Source organism: Gobius niger (genome assembly GCF_951799975.1).
Source record: "Gobius niger genome assembly, chromosome: 15".
NCBI classification, from domain to species: Eukaryota; Metazoa; Chordata; class Actinopteri; order Gobiiformes; family Gobiidae; genus Gobius; species Gobius niger.
This window is the reverse complement of record NC_136866.1, coordinates 29,640,908-29,660,126: the sequence shown is the minus strand read 5'-3', so window position 1 is coordinate 29,660,126 and position 19,219 is coordinate 29,640,908. Positions and strand designations below refer to the sequence as shown.

At 42.4% G+C, this 19,219-nt stretch overlaps 3 protein-coding genes across 3 annotated transcripts; all 3 read left to right on the top strand.

Annotated features, from left to right (window-relative positions):
* Window positions 1-649: 649 nt before the first annotated feature.
* Window positions 650-1,340, top strand: LOC306974687 (uncharacterized protein; the record flags this gene model as incomplete). Its single annotated transcript, XM_079572060.1, has 3 exons — window positions 650-1,141; window positions 1,175-1,291; window positions 1,335-1,340. The coding sequence occupies 3 exons, from the start codon at window positions 650-652 to the stop codon at window positions 1,338-1,340; spliced, it is 615 nt and encodes a 204-aa protein (XP_079428186.1).
* A 1,175-nt stretch (window positions 1,341-2,515) lies between these two features.
* Window positions 2,516-18,761, top strand: LOC306974686 (uncharacterized protein; the record flags this gene model as incomplete). Its single annotated transcript, XM_079572059.1, has 4 exons — window positions 2,516-2,601; window positions 7,428-7,510; window positions 17,230-17,351; window positions 17,432-18,761. The coding sequence occupies exons 1-4, from the start codon at window positions 2,577-2,579 to the stop codon at window positions 18,759-18,761; spliced, it is 1,560 nt and encodes a 519-aa protein (XP_079428185.1). The 5' UTR covers window positions 2,516-2,576.
* LOC306974460 (uncharacterized protein) lies at window positions 8,036-9,257 on the top strand. Its single transcript, XM_079571711.1, has one exon. The coding sequence runs from the start codon at window positions 8,323-8,325 to the stop codon at window positions 9,253-9,255; it is 933 nt and encodes a 310-aa protein (XP_079427837.1). The 5' UTR covers window positions 8,036-8,322; the 3' UTR covers window positions 9,256-9,257.
* Window positions 18,762-19,219: the final 458 nt, after the last annotated feature.

Sequence of the window (19,219 nt, the reverse complement as noted above, 5' to 3'; positions counted from 1 at the left end):
TACCTTTATTAAAATATTTATCATATAGAAACATAAAACAGATAAATAATGGTAATTTATAACTTTTCCTTCCATTTAATTCATTTTCCATTTGTATCATTAGTTAAGAGATAAGATTAGCCTTTATTGATCTCACAATGGAGATCAATTAGAAACACTCAGGGTTTGCAAAAAGGCAGGAAATGTGAGGAAAACAATGAAATAGTAAATATCTTATATACGATGACCACCAGGGACTTTGTGGGGACAAAAAGTATAAACAATAAATGATAAGTACACAGACTGTAAATGTTGTAGTCAGTGTGATCATAGTGCAAGTGAAAAACGATGTTTCCCCCAAATCTTCCATACTTTTTTTTCTACATTTACCACAATTTTTACATATTCTTCCCCAATTTTCGAAATGTTTCCATATTGTCCAAGTTTTCTATGTGTTTTTTTTTCTCCTCCCATTTATTTTTCCCACTTTTTCCTTCATTTTCCCCCATTTTTCAGCTTGTGTGTCACTTTTTTTTATTATGACCAACAGCATCAAAACTTTAATATAAAGATTTAATATTTATTTTTGTTTCCTGCTTTCAGTATTTTTTCTATCCCAGACCGGTTTTGTTAAACAGTGCCCAGCTCTACACATTTCACTTTTCAATCTATGTCAGGAGCTGAAGGAGCCGAGGAGGCGGTTGGACTGGGTCTGGACTCAGTGGAGGGGGTGGTTGGACTGGGCCTGGGCTCAGTGGAGGAGGTGGTTGGACTGAGCCTGGACTCAGTGGAGGAGGTGGTTGGACTGGGCCTGGGCTCAGGGGAGGAGGTGGTTGGACTGGGCCTGGACTCAGTGGAGGAGGTGGTTGGACTGGGCCTGGACTCAGTGGAGGAGGTGGTTGGACTGGGCCTGGGCTCAGTGGAGGAGGTGGTTGGACTGGGCCTGGGCTCAGTGGAGGAGGTGGTTGGACTGGGCCTGGACTCAGTGGAGGAGGAGGTTGGACTGGGCCTGGGCTCAGTGGAGGAGGTGGTTGGACTGGACCTGGGCTCGGTGGAGGAGGTGGTTGGACTGGGCCTGGACTCAGTGGAGGAGGTGGTTGGACTGGGCCTGGGCTCAGTGGAGGAGGTGGTTGGACTGGGCCTGGGCTCAGTGGAGGAGGTGGTTGGACTGGGCCTGGGCTCAGTGGAGGAGGAGGTTGGACTGGGCCTGGACTCAGTGGAGGAGGAGATTGGACTGGGCCTGGGCTCAGTGGAGGAGGTGGTTGGACTGGGCCTGGGCTCAGTGGAGGAGGTGGTGGAGCAGACTGTGAATGTGAGCAAGAGACCAATGCTCTGTTTCCCTCCTGTCTTTGTAGAGCTGAGCCGACTGAAAATCAATGATCTTGTTGATCTAAATACATCAGTAATAGTGCACAAAGCATATCATTATCTTCTCCCTCCTCCAGGAGCTCTTTAAACACAGGAAAAGTCAGCATAACCTCCGAGGAACTGCTATTTTCAAAAAAGCAAAAGCTAAAAAGAATAAAAAGAGTGGATGTATTTCTGTAAGAGGTGTTAGTCTGTGGAACGACCTGGAAGATCAGTTAAAACAGTCCCAAACAGTTTCAAAAAGTTGTTTAAAGCTGCTAAAATTCAAGCATATATAAGCTGAGGATGAATAAAATTAATAAAAAATAATAATGATGACATGATTTAGTTTCAACTAAATTAACATAAAACAAATGTATGTGTACGTATTTGTTGGATATTGAAATGTATGTTACTAACTCCAGATACATGATTATTTCTCTTCTGTTTGACACTTGATATTGTTCATTATTAATGTTTATGTTTTGTTTTTTCTCTGGTGGAAGTCTGTAAACTGGGTTAGGCGTAATAAGTTTTCACTTCAGCCTAAACCCTTTCGGGGGAAATGTTTGTATAACGTTTAAAGAAATGAACTGACCGAATAAACTACTACTGCTACTACTACTAATATGATGGGATGTACCTGTGAGTCTATGATCTGACCCGACCCTCCCAGAGCTCCCAGATCTGTCAGACACCACACACTACCAGGAACACAATCTAAGAATCACTTCTGGAGCTAAAGGAGGACGTTTAAACTCTGCCGTCCTTTTTCTCAGTACTCACTGGAGATGGACAACCCCTGTACGACTGAGAGCTTACACAGACAATTTGATTGAATTAAATATTTCATTTTAGATTTGAATATATGTTTACGTGTATTTTTGCGCTTCTGTTCAAATTATGTTGATTTATTGCTGCCTTGCACTTATTTTTGCTCTTAAGCATCTGTGTCATAAATCTACTGAGTTTTTATTTATTTATTTTTATTTATTATTTTTTGTATAATTTTCCGTGTTCACCCAGTCAAGTCTAAATAATAATAAAATAAAGCTGAAAAATAAAATAAAAATCTGTTATATTTCTATGGAAAAAATACTAAATAATTTGGATCGTTTCTTGTGCAAATGTTTTATCTGGACACCTCTGTGGGCGGGGTTTAATGCGAGAAGAAGCAGCGCATGCGCACACACCAAACCGGAAGAGCCCCGCGTAAGATTAGCTCGAAGCTAAAGCCAAAGTTTGTAAGAATGTCCCTAACGCGGCTCAGAGCGGGTGAGTTTCTTTAACGTTTCGTCTGTAAAGTTTATATTTAAAGCTGAATCTGTGGAGAGAAGATTAAAACTGCGGACAGAGGTTTGAGCTTCTTAAAGGCAGCTCTTCGGAAGCTAACGCTAAGCTAACGCTAAGCTAACCGCTGCCTTTACCGCGGAGTCTGCTTTAAAACTCCTTAGTTCAGTCGTTTCCGCGGTCACAGGTTCATGTTTATTATAAAGTATTTCATAACTGCTGTAGACGTTACAAAACTGAACATCTGGAACTTTGAAATAAAGAAAACACGTTCCTAAAGTTGTGGAAAACCTCGAACATCAGAGCCATCCTACATGAGGGGAGTCTGGTTCTTCACAGACTGATGGTTTACACCTGGAGGACTGAGAGCCTCAAAACTAAGAGTTAACAGAGACAAATGTTTATCTAGAGTTAAACAGCGAAGAAGGTCAAAGGTTACATGTAAACATATGACTTGTGTTGGTTCAGTTCCTTCAGGGCTGATTCACTGATGTTTGGATCATTTTCCTGATTGTTGAAGGAACATTTCATAAAGACTTTTTGAATCTCACGTATCATTCAGGATAAATGTGAGCTGATATTTCTATATATTTCACAGTATTTTTGACTGAAGTACAAATCATAACGAAGGATTGTTCATGTCACAGTTTTTGTTTGGTTGGAGTTTTATGTTTTGCTTCACTTTAAATAATATATTTCACATTTAATTCATTGGAAAGTAAAAAAAAAAAAAAGCTCTGTTCGAGGAGTTGCTGTTTGTACAGTATGACGTCAGCAGGGGGCAGCAGAAGTTTCATCCACACAGGTGAAGGAGGGATCCTTAGGGGAGGGGCTTCCATCACAGAGCTATAAAAACCTGTGTGAGCTGAGAGGACTTTTGCAAACACAGGAAGAGCCACAAAGACGACGCCTCGGAGGAAATATCCAGGACTCACAGAGAAGCTGCTGCTCCAGGAGTCGGTCTGCACAGGTGAGTCAGACACACTCACATCAGCGAGGTTTAGACTGGACTTTCTTCTAAGAACAGATGTGTTGCTGATTCACAGTGAGCTGCCGGGGGAGGGGGGGGGGGATACTGTGTGAATGAGTCTCATGGTTTCGGACGCAGCCGTAGTTTACCTTCATAGTTGTATTTCGCAGTTTCTTTTCTGTTGTAATACAGCTTGGGTCCACTGAAGGATTCCATACCTCCCACCAGAGGGCAGTATTTGTCCACATTTGTTCTTATCTCTAAAAACATTTAATGACGATCTCCTCTGTGAGGGCAAAGCCCACAACAACCGTGTGTGGTGGAAACAGAAGTGTGTGCGGGGTAGAGTCGATACGTGCGCGGTCGGGTCGCACTATGTGGAACGACAGCTTAAAGGGGCTGGAAGCAAGTCAGCCATTTTATACTCACTACTGCCACCTCAGGCCATATGTGTAACTGCACCTTCTATATTAAGCTCGTGCATGACGGCAATTCGGGCCGAAGTGACACATTTCTGAGTGACCGTACAGGATTTTAGAGGCAGTTGTGGTGAACAGGTCTGAGCTCATTCTACACATTAGGACATGGAGGAACATGTAGGGGGAGGAAAATACTTAATTTTAACATTTTTAAACTCCTTATAGTCCCTTTAAGTGTTTTACAGAATAATGTGTGTGACATCAACACTAACTCCTGTTTCTGTCCGCAGAGAAATGGACCCAGCTCCGCCTCTGCAGACTCCCCGCACACAGGGAAAGACATACAGCTGTGAGCAGTGTGGGAAAGGATTAACTACATCAAAAAGTCTGAAACAACACAAGAGGATCCACACTGGAGAGAGGCCGTACAGCTGTGAGCAGTGTGACAAGACCTTCACTCAGTCACCCGGCCTCAAAGAACACATGAGGATCCACACTGGGGAAAAACCACACAGCTGTGAGGAGTGTGGGAAAGGATTCACTAGATTAGATGGTCTGAAACGTCACATGAGGATCCACACTGGGGAAAAGCCCTTTGAGTGTGGCCAGTGTGGACATGTGTTTAGTCGGTCTGCAAATCTGAAGCATCACATGATGATCCACACTGGAGAGAAGCCAGTTGAATGTGGCCAGTGTGGAAAAGCGTTTGCTTTATCTGCAAGTCTTAAGAGTCACATGAGAATCCACACTGGAGAGAGGCCGTACAGCTGTGGGCAGTGTGGGAAGAGCTTTACGGAGTCATCCAACCTCAAATCACACTTTAGGATCCACACTGAGGAAAAATCATACAGCTGCGATAAGTGTGGGAAAAGATTCAGTCAGTCACATCATCTTGAATGTCACATGAGGATCCACACTGGAGAGAGGCCGTACAGCTGTGAGCAGTGTGGGAAGAGCTTTACTCAGTCATCCAGCCTAAAAAGACACTGTAAACTCCACACTGGACGAGCTGCACTGGAGTAAAAGGTCTGCGTTTGACATGAACGTGAGATCCGTTCAATTCATGTATTTTAATCTAATGTTGTTTTAGAAATGCTGCTTTGTTTTTGTGTTTTGATACAGAATTTGTCAATAAATATTTATCCTACACAAACGTGATGTAGTCAATGTTGTTCCTCGTCTTTGGTTCAAGTCTGAGATTAAAAATGTAAAAATATAAAAATAAATGTAGTAATTCGATGGCCTCGACTGAAGACCAGACGTGATCAACTTTCACTCAGATGAAGTATTTACTGTTTATACTTAAGATGTTGAAGAATATTTCAACAACGTTTAAACCTCTTAACTCCCGCCTGAACCGAGAGGATCTTTTTCCTCACGTCATCAGATTTTTTTGTTGGGTATTCAACTCATTTTTGTAACTTTTTTGTCAGTTTTTCGTCATTTTTTTTTCACATTTTTGTCAGTTTTTCGTCAATTTTTTTTTAATTTTTGTCAATTTTTTTGTCATTTTTTGGTCAAATTTTTGTCACTTTTTTGTCTTTTTTCCCCCCATTTTTGTCAATTTCTTGTGACATTTTTGCCTCTTTTTCATCAAATTTTCCTCACTTTTTGTCACATTTCCATCATTGTTTTCGTCTCAGTTCTGTTGCTATTTTCACAGCTTTTTTCCAGCAGCTTTTGGATTGGGGTAAAGCCAAACTGGAGAAACTGTGCTCGGTTCAGGTTAAATCGTTCATTGTGGTGCCGCAGATACTGAAACACATTTGTGCAAAAGGTTGTTTAAAGTCATTATTCCTCCACACGGTAACAGGCAGTGCTGAGTTTTGTGAAAATACATCGGTCGACCTAAGAAGCTTTTAGATTTGGGTCAAGCCGAACTGCAGACCATGCACTCCGTTCAGGTGGGGCTCAGAGGAGAACTGACCTGAATGTAAAAGCTTCTTGACTGGAGCTCACAGCCTCTGGGCCAAAGCAACGCCTCATTTGAAAGCTAAGACCTCCAAAACAACACTTTTTTCTTGCGTCATGTTTCTTGTTGCTTTTCTGCAGCGTTTTTATCCTCATTTACATCTCATGTTGGTCTTTTCAGGTTGGATGTTGGTTATCGGCCACAAATATCCGATACTGAACCGATACTAGTTTTGGATCTGACAACTTTTACCTCCTAACTCGAAGTGAATGTGGACCACTGAGTTTTAACCTCCGCAAATGTATGTTTGATCACCGCCCAAAATGCCGCGGCTAGCATCAGTGTGCTAAAGCTAGCGGGAGCTAATGCTAATGAAAAGTAATCAGACTTTATTGATCTTGAAAGGGAGAAAATGGTCAATTGAATTTTTCACTCAGATAAAACCACTTTAGTCGTTTATCAATTCAAATCAAAGTATAAACGACTCGTACTGTACAGTCCTGCGTACAGGACGGGGGAATAGAAATAACTGCAGTAAACGATCTATGTTGTATTACTGTAACTGACAAACTTAAAAATTGAAGTATCACTGTTTATTTATCTGATCACACTGTGCTCTGTCGTTTTGCAGAGGAGAGGAAAAAAAAGAATAAAGATTGTATCCACTTACGTATATAGTGCATATAACTGTCTATTACTCTATTTTTTTGTTTTGTCTTATTCACACATCTCTGTTTTGTATTAGCTATGTGAATCTGAAGTCAAAGCTATATATGACTATATATATAGTCATATATATATATATATATATAGGCTATAAGTACAAATGCAGATCGCTGTTAGATCTACTTCGATCGTTTATCACCAATACTTTTTCTGATGTGTCAGAACTAAACCAAGTGTAACAAAGACAAACCTTAAGTAACTCAACATTGTGGCTGCTCGTCGTCACCATCACTGCTCCTCAACTATACAAAGATCAGGGCAGGCGACACATGGACCCCCCCCCCCCCCCCCCTGTAGATGGTGACAATGAAGTGACTGATTATGAATCAATAGCAACAATAATGATAAAATGTAATAATAATAAATTAATCAATAATGATGTATTAGTACAAAACATGAAATGAATTATATTTATTAATAAATCATATAATGTGGTCGTAAATAACATCAATAATATTGTGTCCATTAAAAGCACTTAACTAAAAACAAAAAACCACAATGAACAAACGTTCATCTTAAAAGAGGTGACTCGTTATTGGCCGTGATGGGTGTTTGTAATTATTGAGTTTTCTTTGATTACTGCGCTGAACTAACACCAGACTAAATATCACTTGTGATTTTAGTCTGGTGTGAAAGTCTCTTGGTATCGGTTAATATTGGTTAATATCGGATATCGGCAGATACTCAAAACCCAGTATCGGTATCGCTGTCGGTAATAAAAGAGCTGGATCGGTGCATCTTTAATGAGGCTCATCTACATGTTTGTTTTTTATGTTTTCCCCAGTGACGCCTGCAGGTGTTCAGACCCAGATTAAAGAGGAGGAAGAGGAGCTGAGGGTCAAACAGGAGGAAGAGGAGGAGCTGAGGGTCAAACAGGAGGAGGAGGAGGAGGAGGAGGAGGAGCAGAGCGTCAAACAAGAGGAAGAGGAGGAGGAGGAAGAGGAGCAGAGCGTCAAACAAGAGGAGGAGGAGCTGCCAGTGTGAGGCTCCACCACTTTCACATTTCACTGACAAACACTCACTTCACACTTTTAAATCTATGTTTTTAATGATGTTTCAGGTCCGTCCCAGAGTTTATCACTGTCCTTGTGAAGAGCGAAGAGTCGTCACCGCTTAGACAAACTGAGCACCGAGAGGAAACGCAGGGACAAACTGAGCACCGAGAGGAAACACAGGGACAAACTGAGCACCGAGAGGAAACACAGGGACAAACTGAGCACCGAGAGGAAACGCAGGGACAAACTGAGCACCGAGAGGAAACGCAGGGACAAACTGAGCACCGAGAGGAAACGCAGGGACAAACTGAGCACCGAGAGGAAACGCAGGGACAAACTGAGCACCGAGAGGAGGGGGAGGGAGAGGACAGTTCAGAGTCTGAGGCACAAACCGACACTGACGACGACGACGACTGGGAAACACCCGGCGCTCCAGCTGCGAGAAGCACCGGCCTGTTCCCCAAATACACGTCTGCCCCAGAGCCCAGCGCCTCCGTGCACGAGGAGGACCTGTCAGGAGCCGAAGAGGCCGAGGGGAAGAAGCACCGGTGCTCAGTTTGTAACAAGAGATTTGTGACGAAACAGATTTTACAAAGACACCTTGGAATCCACACAGGAGAGAGACCTTACAGCTGCCCAGTCTGCAACAAAACCTTCACCAGAAAGAACAGTCGAACTAAACACATGAGGATCCACACGGGAGAGAAGCCTTACAGCTGTTCGATCTGCAGCAAAACATTCACCCAGCAGAGCAGTCGAACGGCACACATGAGGATCCACACGGGAGAGAGACCTTACAGCTGCTCCATCTGCAAGAAAACCTTCATCCAAAACGGGAATTTAATCTCACACATGAGGAACCACAGCGGAGAGAGACACTACGGCTGCTCGGTTTGTGACAAGACCTTTATCCGTAAGTGTCACGTCGTCCGCCACATGAGGACTCACCCAGCAGAGGGCGCCCGCGAGTGCTCCGTCTGTAAGCAGAGGTTTGAGACGGAACAGATGCTGCAGAAACACTTCGGAGTCCACACAGAGGAGAGACCGTACAGCTGCTCGATCTGCAACAAACCGTTCACCAGGAGGAACAGTCTGACGGCGCACATGAGGATCCACACGGGGGAGAGACCCTTCAGCTGCACGTTCTGCGAGAAGACGTTCTCCCAGAAGGGTCACCTCACGACACACATGACGATCCACACGGACCACAGCTCGTACAGGTGCTCCGTCTGCAGCGTCACTTTATCGACAGAGGTCAGTTTGAAAACGCACATGAACTCGCGACACCCCGAGGCCAAGAAGAGGTGCGCGGTCTGTCAGAGGAGTTTCATGTGTGAGGAGGATTTGGAGAAACACGCGGCGTTTCACACGGACACGAGCCCGTTCCGCTGCAGCGTCTGCCCCAAAACGTTTGTGCAGAAGTACAACCTGAATGTCCACATGAGGACGCACACGGGCGAGAGACCCTTCAGCTGCTCCGTCTGCGAGAAGTCCTATTTCCGGAAGCAGGTGTTGAAACGCCACGAGGAAACGCACAGGAGGCCGGCAAAGAGCGGCGCCGAGATGCTGACCCGAGGCGCCCCCAGGAAGCGCATCGTCCTCCCCCAGGTCTACTAGAGCGGACGGACGGCCCGTTTAACCCCTTAACTCCCACCTGAACCGAGCACATTTTCTCCAGTTTGGCTTTACCCCAATCCAAAAGCTTCTGGAAAAAAGGTGAGAAAATAGCAACAAAACTGAGACGAAAACAATGATGGAAATGTGACAAAAAAGTGACGAAAAAATGACCAAAATATGACACAAAAAAAAGAAAAAAAATTGATAAAAATTTGATAAAAATTTGACAAAAAAAGACAAAAAATTGATTAAAAAAATGACTAAAAAGTTACTAAATGAGTTGAATACCCCCAAAAAAGATGGAAAAAATATCTGATGATGTGAGGAAAAAGATCCATTTAGAAAATTTGACGAACAAATTGACGAAAAAGTGACACAAAATTTTCCAAAAATTTACCAAAAATTGACAAAAAAGTGATAAGAATTTGACAAAAAAAATGCGAATAATTTGACAAAAAATTGACAAAAACATGACAAAAATTTGACGAAAAATAGAGAAAAAATGGACGAAAAAGTGACAAAAAAAGGACAAAAAAGTGATAAGAATTTGACCAAAAAAATCTGAAAAATTTGACGAAAAAGTGACAAAAAAGTCACGACATTTGACAAAAATGAGACGACTGCCCAACAATAAAAGTGATGAAAAAATATCTGACGACTTGAGGAAAAAGATCCATTTAGATGAGTTTTGTAGGTCTTAGCTTTCAAATGAGGCGTTACACTGGCCTACAGGATTTGGGTAAAGCTGAACTGGAGAAAATGCTCTCGGTTCAGGCGGGAGGTAAGAGGTTAAGGAAGTTCATCTAGGATTTTCTTGCAGAGAGGCGGTTCGTGATGGATCTGGTGATGGGTCGTGTGTCCGTGATTCTGAATGTCCAAGAGGAAGCCTGTGCAGGAGAAACAGAGGGGGCCTGTGGGCGATTTCACAAGAAATATTAAAACTCTAAATTTACATAAGGTCTGACTCCATAAGATCAATTTAAACACAGTTAAACAGTTAAGATTAAAGTATTAAAGTATCGCCAGCGTGTTAGTTGATCCCAAGGTCTGAGGAGAAACCACCAGAATCCAGTAGCTTTAGTCAAAGAAGATTTATTCCCTCTAACAATTACAGTTTCTAAACACAGGTTATCTGAATGCTAAAGTCCCGAACAATATACACGGTGCTCGAACGGGGCGTCCCAGGAAACGGCACCGTCTAACTGCGCTCTTACAAATATATATCAGAGAAAATGTGACGTTCACGAAGAGATAGGAGATGTGGAGCTCGGGCCAAGGTCATCAAGCCTTTCTCTCAGTAGTTTTCCTCTACAAGTGTCTTCCTGTTGCCTTATTTGGAGTTATTTTTTCACAGCTCCGGTGAGGGCGCCGGACGTCTCCACAGGTTTGAGCAAAAGAATGTAAGAGCAAGAAATGGGGTTTTGTTACAGCGATGTGCGTGTGAAAAGATTCAACTGAAACTTAAAGCGCATAGATTAAACTCATAAAAAACATTCAATAGCATTAAAAAATATAACATTAACTAAAAATCATCAGTTTCCCACAGGCCCGAGCACCGAGCCTTGAGGGGCTCCGTGGCTGACAGGTGTGGAGTGAGACGGGCCGTTGGTGAGGAGGTGATGACGTCCGTGATGAGCGGCGGAGGCGAGGAAGGCAGAGCTAATGTAGAATCCTGCTCATCACATTCAAAACAATCCACAAGCCCCGCCCCTTCAGACCTGACTGACCTCTGTATCTCCACACCTGCTCCGGGGTCGAGCCTTCAGCCGCTCTGCTCCCCAGCTCCGTAACACCCACTCAGCCCCACACTTCAAATCTCAAAACTCATGTGTTTAGACCAGGGGAGGCAAGGTTGCATCGTGGAGGCCAATTTTCATCATTGCCAAAACACCCAAGGGCCAAACCAAAATGTTTTACATCAGTGGGTCCGAAGTGGCTTTGGGATCCACCATCACCCTCGGACGACGAGCCGAGGACCCAAAAAAAACTGTAATTTGTCATAAATCGTATAAAATATTGTATTTTCCACACACGTTTTTGTTGAACAAGCAGCAGATTTCCCTTTAAGACTGAAATTAGGATCAAAACAACCCAATAACAGACACAGTTAGTGTTTCTACGCAGTTTCAGGTGGAAAATATTGAATAAAAGTTCCCCATCGACTCGCGACCCACTAAAAATGTTGCCGTGACCCACTTTTGGGTCCCGACCCCCCAGTAGAGAATCACTGTTTATCATTATAAAACCAAGAGGGACATTTTTAAAACACTGACACTATTTCCTCACATTTTTAAACTACTTTAACAGGTATTTGATCTTATTTGCATAATAATATTTCTCATAATCATCTTGGGGGCCGGAGGTTCTGTGCTGGAGGGCCGGATTTGGCCCCTGGGCCTGACGTTGCCTACCCTGGTTTAGACTCACTGTGACACGACCGACCGTCCTCTTTAGTTCAGCCGGTTTTAACTTTGTATTTGAACTGTTTTAAATGTTGATGTTCATTTACTTGACGAGACCTGAGTGTCTAAAAAGGCGCCTAAGAAATAAAAAGTGTTATTTGTGTACATGTGTTTTACTGTTTTTTTGTTATGAAGCTTCTGTGTCATAAATCTGTTTATATAGTTTATATATTTGAATTTCCTCTCGACTTTGAGTGAAAGGTTCAAATAGACATTCTACAATTTCTTTTTTTTTAATTAACTTGTAATTTGATGCATCCATTGTAGAGGACACTGGGTCGATACAGTAATAATCTGTATTGATAAATCTGTTCATATCAGTTACGAGAGTTAATATAATATTTAATTTCAGGTTAAAATCACCTCATGATCATTATTGTTTGGAGTTTCTTTAACCCCTTAACTCCCACCTGAACCGAGCACATTTTCTCCAGCTTTACCCCAATCCAAAAGCTTCTGGAAAAAAGCTGTGAAAATAGCGACAAAACTGAGACGGAAACAAGGATGGAAATGTGAAAAAAGTGAGAAAACATTGACTAAAAATTAAGAAAAAATTGACAAAAAATAAATTAAAAAATGACAAAAAAGTGAGAAAAATTTGACTAAAAATTGACGAAAAATTCAGAAATAATTGATGAAAAAGTGACAAAAAAAGGACAAAAAAGTGATAAAAATTTGACAAAAAAGTGTGAATAATTTGACGAAAAATGGACAAAAACTTGACAAAAAAATGATGAAAAAGTGACAAAAATTTGACGAAAAATTGAGGAAAAAATGGATGAAAAAAAGTGCAAATAATTTGACGAAAAAGTGACAAAAAAGTCACGAAAATTTGACTAAAATGAGATGACTGCCTAACAAAAAAAGTGATGAAAAAAAATCTGATGATATGAGGCCTACAGGATTTGGGTAAAGCCAAACTGGAGAAAATGCGCTCGGTTCAGGCGGGAGTTAAGAGGTTAATAAACGCAGGTAAAGTGGCACTGACCCCTCACGACAGACACAAATGTGGGCGGGGTTTACAGCGGGAACCAGCGCATGCGCACACACCAAACCGGAAGAGCCCCGCGTAAGATTAGCTCGAAGCTAAAGCTAAAGCTTGTTGTTATGTCCCTAACGCGGCTCAGAGCGGGTGAGTTTCTTTAACGTTTCGTCTGTAAAGTTTATATTTAAAGCTGAATCTGTGGAGAGAAGATTAAAACTGCAGACGGAGGTTTGAGCTTCTTAAAGGCAGCGCTTCTGAAGCTAAAGCTAAGCTAACGCTAAGCTAACCGCTGCTTTTACCGCGGAGTCTGCTTTAAAACTGTCTGTGTCCTGCATTCTGGAAGAGAACAGAAGGGGCCTCTCAATGTTCTCCTTAACCTCTTACCCCCCGCCTTAACCGAGCTTTACCCAAATCTAAAAGCTTCAAAGAAAAGCGTCAAAATACCGAAAAAATGTGCCGGAAAAGAGACAAACACAACGACATAGCAATGACAAAAAAGCAATAAAAAAATAATGATAACGTGTGACCAAAATTCAACAAAAATTCAACAAAAATGTGACAAAAAATCAACCAAAAAGTGACAAAAATTCAACCAAAAAAGACAAAAATTCAACAAAAAAAAAAAAAAAATCAATAAAAAAGTGACAAAAATTCAACCAAAAAAGACAAAAATTCAACAAAAAAGTGACAAAAATTCAACAAAAAAAGACAAAAATTCAATAAAAAAGTGACAAAAATTCAACAAAAATGTGACAAAAAATAAACAAAAATGTGACAAAAATTCAACAAAAATGTGACAAAAATGTGACAAAAAATCAACCAAAAAGTGACAAAAATTCAACCAAAAAAGACAAAAATTCAACAAAAAAAAAAAAAATTCAATAAAAAAGTGACAAAAATTCAACCAAAAAAGACAAAAATTCAACAAAAAAGTGACAAAAATTCAACAAAAAAAGACAAAAATTAAATAAAAAAGTGACAAAAATTCAACAAAAATGTGACAAAAAATAAACAAAAATGTGACAAAAATTCAACAAAAATGTGACAAAAAAGTGACAAAAATTCAACAAAAATGTGACAAAAATTCAACAAAAATGTGACAGAAAAGTGACAAAAATTCAACAAAAAAGTGACAAAAATTCAACAAAATGTGACAAAAATTCAACAAAAATGTGACCAAAAAAAAAACACACAAGAGGTGACACAACACAGCAACAACGCGAGGAAAAGGATCAGTTTTGTGGGTCTTAGCTTTCAAATGCGGTGTTACACAGGCCTATAGCCAAAGAGGACAGAATGCATTTGCTTTAGGCGGGCGGTAAAAGGTTAAACAGGGTTTACTTGTATCATTCAGGATAAACGTGTGATTATATTTCTATATATTTTATAGTATTTTTGACCAAAGTACAAATGATGAAGGAGGATTGTTCATTTATTCTGCAGTTTAACCTAAAGGACTTTCACAGTTTTTCTCAGTTTGTTTGGAGAAAAGTGAAATAATATTTGGAGTTGTGTGTTTTGCTTCACTTTAAACAATTTATTTCACATTTTATGAATTGGAAATGTATAAAAATCTCTGTTGGACCGAAGAGGAGAGTAAACGGCCACAGAGTTAGAGCTGGATCCGGGGGGAGGGGCTGTTTGTATAGTGTGACATCAGCAGGGGGCAGCAGAGGCTTTATATACAGAGGTGAAGGAGGGCTCCTTAGGGGAGGGGCTTCCATCACAGAGCTATAAAAACCTGTGTGAGCTGAGAGGACATTTGCAAACACAGGAAGAGCCACAGAGACGACGCCTCGGAGGAAATATCCAGGACTCACAGAGAAGCTGCTGCTCCAGGAGTCGGTCTGCACAGGTGAGTCAGACACACTCACATCAGCGAGGTTTAGACTGGACTTTCTTTTAAGAGCAGATGTGCTGCTGATTCACAGTGAGCTGCCGGGGGAGGGGGGGGTGATACTGTGTGTGTGAGAACAGAGGGAGGGGGAGGGTCACACCAACACCAGCACTAACTCCTGCTTCTGTCTGCAGAGAAATGGACCCAGCTCAGCCTCTGCAGACTCCCCGCACACAGGGAAAGACATACAGCTGTGAGCAGTGTGGGAAAGGATTAACTACATCCAAAAGTCTGAAACAACACAAGAGGATCCACACTGGAGAGAGGCCGTACAGCTGTGAGCAGTGTGACAAGACCTTTACTCAGTCACCCGGCCTCAAAGAACACATGAAGATCCACACTGGGGAAAAACCACACAGCTGTGAGGAGTGCGGGAAAGAATTCACCACATCAACAAAGCTGAAACGCCACATGAGGATCCACACCGGAGAGAAGCCCCACGAGTGCGGCCTGTGTGGTCACGTGTTTACTGTGTCTGCACATCTGAAACGTCACATGAGGATCCACACTGGAGAGAGGCCGCACAGCTGTGAGCAGTGCGGGAAGAGCTTTAGTCGGTCGTCCAGCCTCAGAACACACGTGAAGATCCACACTGAGGGAAAGTCATGCAGCTGTGATGAGTGCGGGAAGACTTTTAATCATCTCACAAATCTCACACGTCACAAAAAAGTCCACGATGGTCTGAAGCCGCATGAGTGTGAGCAGTGTGGGAAGACATTCCGTCAGTCACACTGCCTTGAACGTCACATGAGGATCCACACTGGAGACAGGCCGTACAGCTGTGAGCAGTGTGGGAAGAGCTTTACTCAGTCATCCAGCCTAAAAAGACACTGTAAACTCCACACTGGACGAGCTGCGCTGGAGTAAAAGGTCTGCGTTTGACATGAATCTAATGTCGTTTTGGAAATGCTGCTTTGTTTTTGTGTTTTGATACAGAATTTGTCAATAAATATTTATCCTACACAAACGTGAAGTATTCTCCTTTCATTGTAACAAAACATGAAAATCCAGCAACAACAGTAACAGGGATAACACATTCCAGTATTTACTGTTTATACTTAAGTTAAATCGTTTTCGGGAGAGTTCCGTTGTGGCGCAGCAGATACTGTGTTTCCTGCAACAGGACGTTTAAAGTCATTATTTCTTCGGCTTTTCTCACTGTTTAACCCCTTAACTCCCGCCTGAACCGAGCACATTTTCTCCAGTTTGGCTTTACCCCAATCCAAAAGCTTCTGGGAAAAAGGTGAGAAAATAGCAAAAATAAAATGTGACAAAAATGTGACAAAAAAATGATAAAAATTTGACAAAAAAATGACAAAAATTTGACAGAAAATTGACAAAAAATGACAAAAAATGGACAAAAAAATGATACAAATTTGAGAAAAAAATGATGAAAATTCGACCAAAAACGGACAAAAATGTGACAAAAATTTACAAAAAAAATGACAAAAATCTGACAAAAAATGATAAAAAAAATTGACAGAAAAATGACAAAAATGTGAAACAAATTTGACAAAAAATGAGAAAAAAATGACAAAAAATTAGAAAAAAAATTGATAAAAATTTGACAAAAAATTGATAAAAATTTGACAAAAAAATGACAAAAAAGTGAGAAAAATGAGTTGAATACCCAACAAAAAAATGATGGAAAAAAAACACGTGAGGAAAAAGATCCTCTCGGTTCAGTCGGGAGTTAAGAGTTTAACTTTCACCACCTCAGTCTAAGTGAACGTGGACGTGTCATTTGAAGGAATAGATATAATTGATCCGTCGCATCATGACAATAAAATATGATCCTAAAATGGAGAAAACCGTTGACGACATTTTTCACTGAGACAAAACCACTTTTAAGAAAGTCTCTTAGTTTCAGTTAATATCGGTTAATATCGGCAGAGGCTCCAAAACCCAGTATCGGTAATGTAGCGTGTGAGCGTGACCTATTGCCCTGTCGCCGTGGTTACCGCATTCCAGAGAGGAGCAAAACCCCCACTCCAAACCCCAGACCATTTTACGGCTTCGGAATGTCTTCACTTCCTGTCTGGTGAATGGCTGATCAGATCGAACACAGAAGCCGGAGAGAGAGAATCGCTCTTCTTTTTGAAACCACTTCCTGTGAGAGTTTGAGTTTGGAGGAGAAGGAGAGACGGCAGGAGGGACAGCATGTGGCACATCCCCCGCTGAACTCTGACCTCTCTTTGTCTCAGACGGACCAGAAGAATCTTTAAGTCTGAGCACTTTAATATTTAATGCCGTCTGTTAATTGAGTTTGATCATTAAACCTCCATAAACCACAGTTTGCTTTGGTAATGTCTGTGTTTATTATTCCAGACTAAGGGTCCATGTATACGTTAAAGACCTCACTTCCTTCAGATAAATCTGTAGTTTAGCCTCCGATTCTTACTTTTATTTTGTTCGCTTTTCGAACTGGTGCCCCGATAAATTTCAAGGCTAATCTACAACCTATTAATTAATTAATAAACAAATTAATTGATTAATAAACCCTCATACCCTACAGTAATAAAAGAGCTGGATCGGTGCATCTCTAATGAGGCTCATCTACACGTTTGTTTTTTATGTTTTCCCCAGTGACGCCTGCAGGTGTTCAGACCCAGATTAAAGAGGAAGAAGAGGAGCTGAGGGTCAAACAGGAGGAAGAGGAGGAGGAGGAAGAGGAGCAGAGCGTCAAACAGGAGGAAGAGGAGGAGGAGGAGGAGGAGCAGAGCGTCAAACAGGAGGAAGAGGAGCTGCCAGTGTGAGGCTCCACCACTTTCACATTTCACTGTCAAACACTCGCTTTACACTTTTAAATCCATGTTTTTAATGATGTTTCAGGTCCGTCCCAGAGTTTATCACTGTCCTTGTGAAGAGCGAAGAGTCGTCACCGCTTCATCAAAGACAAACCGAGCACCGAGAGGAAACGCAGGGACAAACTGAGCTCCGAGAGGAAACGCAGGGACAAACCGAGCACTCGTCTGACACTGACGATGACGACGACTGGGAAACACCCGGCGCTCCAGCTGCGAGAAGCACCGGCCTGTTCCCCAAATACAAGTCTGCCCCAGAGCCCAGCGCCTCCGTCCACGAGGAGGACCTGTCAGGAGCCGAAGGAGCCGAGGGGAAGAAGCACCGGTGCCCGTTTTGCCACAAGAGATTTGGGACAAAACAGATGTTACAAAGACACGTCAGAATCCACACAGGAGAGAGACCTTACAGCTGCTCAATCTGTGATAAAACATTCACTCAGAAGAGCAGCCGAACGGCACACATGAGAATCCACACGGGAGAGAGACCTTACAGCTGCTCCATCTGCGAGAAAACCTTCATCCAAAACAGTAATTTAATCGTTCACATGAGATATCACACAGGAGAGAAACGCTACAGCTGTGCAGTTTGTGAGAAGACTTTTACCTGTAAGTCTCAGCTCGTCCGCCACACGAGGACACACCCAGCAGAGGGCGCCCACGAGTGCTCCGTCTGTACACAGAGGTTTGGGACGGAGCAGATGCTGCAAAACCACTTTGGCGTTCACACAGGAGAGAGACCTTACAGCTGCTCGATCTGTAATAAAACGTGCTCCAGGAAGAATAACCTAACGGCACACATGAAAACCCACACGGGAGAGAGGCCTTTCAGCTGCTCGGTGTGTGAGAAGACGTTTGCCCAAAGGGGGACCCTCAAGACGCACATGAAGGTCCACACGAAGCGCAGTTACAGCTGCTCAGCCTGCGACGCCACGTTACCCACGAAGGCTCGTTTGGTGAAGCACGTGAGCGCGCGGCACTCGGGGGCGGAGACCAAGAGCTCGGTTTGGCCTGAGGACGATTCGGGACGACGAGCTCCGGGTCACGCAGAGAAGAAGTCGTACGGCTGCCGTTTCTGTCGGAAAACCATCGTCCGAAAGTCTCACTTCAAAGTCCACATGAGGACACACACGGGAGAGAGGCCCTTCAGCTGCTCCGTCTGTGAGAAAGCATTTGTTCGAAAGAGTGCTCTCAAACGCCACGTGCAAACACATGAGAACACGCCTAAGAACACGCCTAAGAACACGCCTCTGAACACGCCTAAGAACACGGCTAAGAACACGCCTCTGAACACGCCCCTCCTCGCTAACTCTCGGACGACAGATGGACGTCATCCACAGTCTGGGAGGACCGTCATGTGATCGTACTTTGTCCTGATGATGAATAAATAAATGAAACTAAAGCGGCGTCTTTGAAGAGCCCGACAGGAAACACGGTGAAAAACTGCCGCTCGTTTGTCTTTTAGATGGTATTAAACTCTAAATTATATTAGCAAAGGGAAGCTTCATCAAACCCCACAGCAGTTGAAGCGATCGCTCCACAGTGACATCTTGTGGCCAAGTGTCGTTACAGCCACATTTACAGCGTTTCAGGATCAAACATGTTATTGAAATAAAACACCTTCTGTTTGATTTGGTTTTCCATGAACATACGGCTCTTCCCGAGTGTTTTTGTTGTTACTGTACGAGAAAAATAAATCACAGAAGAAACTGTCACAAATGTACGTTTTTCGACCGACTCAAGGCTTCTTTTTGCTAATCTATGTTTATAATTGTTTTAACACAAAGCTTACAGGCCTGTGGTTCAGATTGACTGAAAT